Here is a 5,395-nt window from a genome sequence, read left to right as displayed (position 1 = left end):
ATAACTTACCAAATAACTGCTATGCAATAAGACATTGATGGAGTATGGGACCCTAATTACTAGTCAATGAATCATATGCAAAGACTAAAGGATTCTTTATGACGGCATGGAATTTCTAAATCAAGTCGTTGGAATTATATTGGGTCAATATCATTTCTGGTATTAGGCTCAACTTGGATTTTGGTATGACTGACTATATGTTGAAGGCATTGAGATAAGATTCATTTTGGTCTTTGGAATTATTTAGTGTCTTACTTATATGTTTTATTTATCTACTATAATTTGGTTGGGGGTTCTTTCAATTTTTTTTTTTTAGTATTAACTTATCCACTTGTTAAAAAAATATTAAAAACCTCCCTGTAATTATCAAAACCTCCCTAAATAAATATCATAAACCCTCTTTAAATAGGGTTATTATCAACCAGATGACTTTTTATCAAAAGCTTATATTATAGGACACAAATATTAAATAACAATGAGAAGATAATTAACAGGGTAAAACCGTTAACTTTGTTTGAAATATTATGTGTTAGTGATTTTTTTTTTTTTTTTTATAAACAATCATCAAAAATTAAAAAAAAAGTAATATATTAATTATACAAATTAAAATATAAAGCAATATATAGTTAAAAAAAATTAAAACTAAAAATAAAGTAAGTCTTAAAAATCATTTCCTTACTTTTTTTGCAAATTTTTTCTATTTTCTTTCTACAGATATGTCGTCATTTATTTTATTTTGACTATGCCATTTTTTTTTAACTTGTGCCCCATTTTTTTTAACTTATTGTGTGTCTAAAAAAAAAATTATTTTATATGAAAGTATTTACACATAAAATTATCTTAACACCCTTGATAAAGTTAAAAGTTAATGGTTTCGTTCAAGAAATATCCCTAATTATCAAAACCCTCCCTTAAAAATATAAACACCTCTTACAAAATTATTTAAACTTTTTAAACAAAGTGATGAGCTAATAGCCTAATACTAAACCGATTTCATGGGAAGAAAAAAGACAAAAAAAAAAAAAAATCCTTTGGCTTTTATAGTACATGATGAACTGCTTCTTTACGCCTTAAACCGTGGAGAAGGTTCTTTTCCCCCCCCCCCCAGCTTACCTTAGAAAAAAAGAAAGAAATAATATGGAAAGTAACTTGTCATCCGCCTAACTAATTCAAATTTAAAAAAGCATGTCCACGACAGCTCTAACTGGAAGTCCACGTCATCATAAATGGTCTTCTTTTTCCAACCATATTTTCCAAGAAAGTTTCATGCATTCAAGCAATCAGATCATTTTCTTTATCACACTTCACAAGTAAACTTTTCCTCTCTCACCGCCATTAAATCAAACTAATCAAAATACTTGAAAGATTTCACCTTCTTTTAGCTCCTCATATCATGCTTTAAAGGGCCATGGATGGTTTAAAGAAGCTTGGAGCCGTACTCACTATAGTGTTTTTAGTCTCTCTTCTGGCTTTATTGGCCGAGCTTTTTTATGTTTTGTGGCGGAAGCAAGCTTTCCGCCGACGGAGCAGCCCGGAAATTCCTCCGGGAGACCCGTTTTACAATCTCACGTCATCGAAGGAGCAGCTGCTGTACTTCTTCTGCTTGAAGAACCAGTCCCGGATCGAACCCGCAGGGAACCCAACCGCTCCGGAGGCGCAGGAGGCTGAGGCAGTGGTGGTGGCTGTTGACGATGATGACGTGGTGAAGTGGCAGCTGGGGATGTACGGACCGTCGAGGGGTTTGTTCACTATTAGAGAAGAAGAGAGAGAAGGAACCGAGACGTCCGAGGCTGAGAATGATCAGAGTGTGAAGAGCAAAACGGTGCGTTTTGAGGGTGAGAGTGATTGTGGGGTTGTAAAAATTGAAGATATCGTTAATGGTGAAGAAACCACGCCGTTTTCGACGCCGTGTGCTTCGCCTCCGTACTACACACCTTCGCCGTCTCCCACTCACGATAAGTACTCGCCGGGAAACGACGAGTCATTTGTTAGTGTAGCAGTTTGTAGTAGCGAGTAGAAAGTAGAATTATCTTAGCTGGCTGTCCAAAAAATTGTCACTAGATACGCGGGGATTTTCTTTTCCAAATTTCAATTGCTCTTGTTTTTGGAAAGAATCAAAGAAAATCCGCACTGAACTGTTAATGACAATCATGAAGAAATTAGAAATCCATTAGAGTTTTTATAAAATTGAACATATTTATAATTAAATTCTAGTTTGTTTGATTAATCGCCGGAGAGAATGGCGGCTCACCGGCCGTGGATGATACCGTGAACGCTGGAGCGAAGAGGGAGACTGCTGGTCGTCCGTGGGTGAGACTTGGGAAGAGATGCAAAGTCAGCATCAGGAAGCCAAATTGATATTTTCTTAGTAATTCAATAAAAAAATTTATAAAGACTGGTTTAGTTTAATATTTCATAAAAATATGGTCAACCTTTAAAAAACAAATTGGTTAGATAAAGAATTTGATCAACATGGATAACGTTTAATACTTTATAAAAATTATAATTTTTACTATCATAATATTTAATTTATTATGTTGAAATTTTAAGTTTTACACACTAAATTGTTTTATGTTACAAATTTAAAGTTAATTCAACGTTATATTACAATGTTTGGAATCCCCAAAAAAAATATTTTTACATTGATTAATTATTTATTTATTTTAAATCAGATAATAACTGCTAGTGTAATTTAAAGTAGTATTAAACTTTATAAACCATAATATGTATATATTATGTTTATATATTTCGATTTGCATCACATAAATATTGCTTTAAAATAAATAGCATAGGTTAGCAATTCTAATATAAAAAGGGGTAGAAATAATTGTTTTTAATTTTAGTAAAAGAACTTTTAAGTCAATAAATATCATTTCATAAATTACATTTTCTATTATAATTTATATAAAATGAATTCTAATTTGGAGATGGTGATGGATTTGACAGGTTTCACTTCCAACTATTTTCGTAGGCCAAACGCAAGGGCAAGGCAGGTGGCAGTCAACACGTGTCAACTTAGACTGAGATGTTGCCACGTCAGAATATGATAATTAATGTGATATTATGACGTGGCAAGATCGGGATGGAGTATTTTTTGTTCTAACTGTGTTGGTGAGTATTAATTAAGGCGTTGGTGAAAACATTAAATTGTTTCATAGTTCATGCAAGTTGTGTGGCTGTAAAGCTGAAAGTTGTCTTTCACTTTTGTAGCCGTCAACTCGGAGGTGTTAACTCAAATTAATACCCAGAGTATGAATACAATTGGGTTAACATGAATCTCCTGATTATATTAAATAATAAAAAAATTCACCCTTTTTTTTGCTTTTTCGTTTACAACGGAGATTTTCCGCCAGCTTACCCAAGCGCCAAGCTTCACTCCTTTCTATGGGCCAGTTAAGAGTTTTAGTAAATAACTAAATATTCTAATTCCCTATTAGCATGATTACTTTATCAGTAAAAAAGAGATAGGGCTTAATCTCAAACCTCTCTAATAATACATTTAAGAATCTTTATCGAGCCATTTAATTATGATAGTTATTTTTCACATTTTAAAACAATAAAAATTCTCCTTATTATTATGTTTTAGATTTTAATTAATAAAAAAAAAATAATTTAGTAATATAGTATAAATTCTATCAGATCATCAGCGAAAAGACTTTTTGTTAGGTTAGCACTCATCAAGATTTTTGTTACTTTATTGTACCTGAGAGGTCTATGTTTAACCCTATAATTAAAATATTAATATAACTATTAACTCAATAATGGGAATAAATAATGGGATAAAAAATAGCATCACTCGTGTTTTTTTATTTAAAAAAAAAAAAGGATAAGAATAACAACTTATTGTAGACGGTAAAAATTTGAGGCAAGGCTTAGTATTGGAAATCCAACTATTTAGTTGTCGGGTTGGTTCAATAGGTTGGCCCATAACATAGATCCTTAGCGTAGGCTCAATCAAAATTGGGCTACAGTATTGAGCCGCATAATAAATGTTTTTTGTCTGGGTCTACAAAGCTCAAGGTTTTTTTGCTCATACACTTATAAATTATGTAAATGTGCAAATCAATTGAAGTTAAAAACAATAAAATATGATAAAATAAACCTATTAATCAAACTCATTTCATCTTGATTATCTCAAGAATAAAATTAGGGTTTATGTGTAGAAAAGAAAATAGAAAATTAATTCATACAAAATTTATGTTAAATGGATTATGTATATATACTGTTTGATGCGTATTTTGGCACCAACGAATTGTCACGTGCGAACGTTGATGTAAGAAACCGTGATAATTAATATACAGTGAAATAAATGTAAAGAGAGTTTTTAAGTGGTTCGGATGCTAAGGTAGCAGTCCTACGTCCACTGATTTGTATTGATATTATGTGGGTCAGGTCGCAAAAGCGGACTGACTTACAGAAGAGTTGGAAAAGTAAATTGTTTACAGAGGAGAGAGAGAGAGTTTCTCAATGTAAAAATGGCCGAATCCCTTAATGAAGGGTCTTCTTCATTTTATATCAAACTGAAGCGTGTAATCATCATTAATCCATAGGTTGGTGTGACTGTCAGGATATAATCCGGCTTTATGTCCCATTGCTCTCTTCCCAAGCTGACTTCGCACGATTTATTGTAGGGAAATGGACGCGTGTGAGCTCCATATTATTTGGCAGGCCTGACGTGTGCGTGTTGCTCTGACGGGAGCAGGTCATCCTTCACGTGACTTTCCCACGTCAGTCCTTTATTTTCCCAGGCATAAAAAAGCCCCTATTTTTAAGGTTTGAGGATCGAACCTTGGAAACTAATCACACTGAGATTTTGGTCGCTCCGACCTGAATGGGTGAGCTCGGCACAGGACTCTTGGCGAACACGATCTCGCGCGATTCCTTGCCTAAACGACCTGACTCTTTGTCCTAGCGACCTGGGTCTGATGGACGCTCCTTTCCGTACCTTAGAGAATCAATGAACCTGGTCCTGCGCTGTCAGGCGCTCTGCACGCGTTAAAGCATTTGTCAGACACATTAATCATCGTGTGCTGACCTGACGCCGTTTTGACAGCATTAGTTGCGCAGCGCATTCGAAACGACGACTCTTATCACGGCATTTAATGTAACGTGGGGCGCATTTAATGCGGAAGAGAGAGGGCTGTCATTTCGGTTCCGAGAGGTGGTAACCGTCGATTCGCAATCCATATAAAAACTCGCATTTTTCAGATGAGGTCACCGAGATTTCTTTTTTTTTCGAGTGACAAACCTTAGCAAACCAACCCACTCTTTTCCGATCGGCGCTTCTCAGGCAACTGAAATGAGTTTCGGTCTCGGTTACTCTCCCAAAGTAAGATTCTCTTCTTCTTCTTTTTCTTTGCTTTGCTTGGTTGGGCGATGGCGTTGGGTCTCCTGG

At 34.7% G+C, this 5,395-nt stretch overlaps 1 protein-coding gene across 1 annotated transcript; it reads left to right on the top strand.

The window, feature by feature from the left end:
- Window positions 1–1,271: 1,271 nt before the first annotated feature.
- On the top strand, window positions 1,272–2,218 carry LOC116142442. Its single transcript, XM_031427860.1, has one exon. The coding sequence runs from the start codon at window positions 1,409–1,411 to the stop codon at window positions 2,015–2,017; it is 609 nt and encodes a 202-aa protein (XP_031283720.1). The 5' UTR covers window positions 1,272–1,408; the 3' UTR covers window positions 2,018–2,218.
- Window positions 2,219–5,395: the final 3,177 nt, after the last annotated feature.

Source organism: Pistacia vera, unplaced genomic scaffold, assembly GCF_008641045.1.
Source record: "Pistacia vera cultivar Batoury unplaced genomic scaffold, PisVer_v2 Contig408, whole genome shotgun sequence".
Classification (NCBI taxonomy): Eukaryota; Viridiplantae; Streptophyta; class Magnoliopsida; order Sapindales; family Anacardiaceae; genus Pistacia; species Pistacia vera.
Note: the sequence above shows the minus strand (reverse complement) of the source record. Positions and strands in the feature narration are given on the sequence as shown.

Coding starts and splice junctions, on each gene's coding strand:
- LOC116142442 (XM_031427860.1), top strand. CDS start 1,409: ATGGATGGTTTAAAGAAGCTTGGAGCCGTACTCACTATAGTGTTTTTA.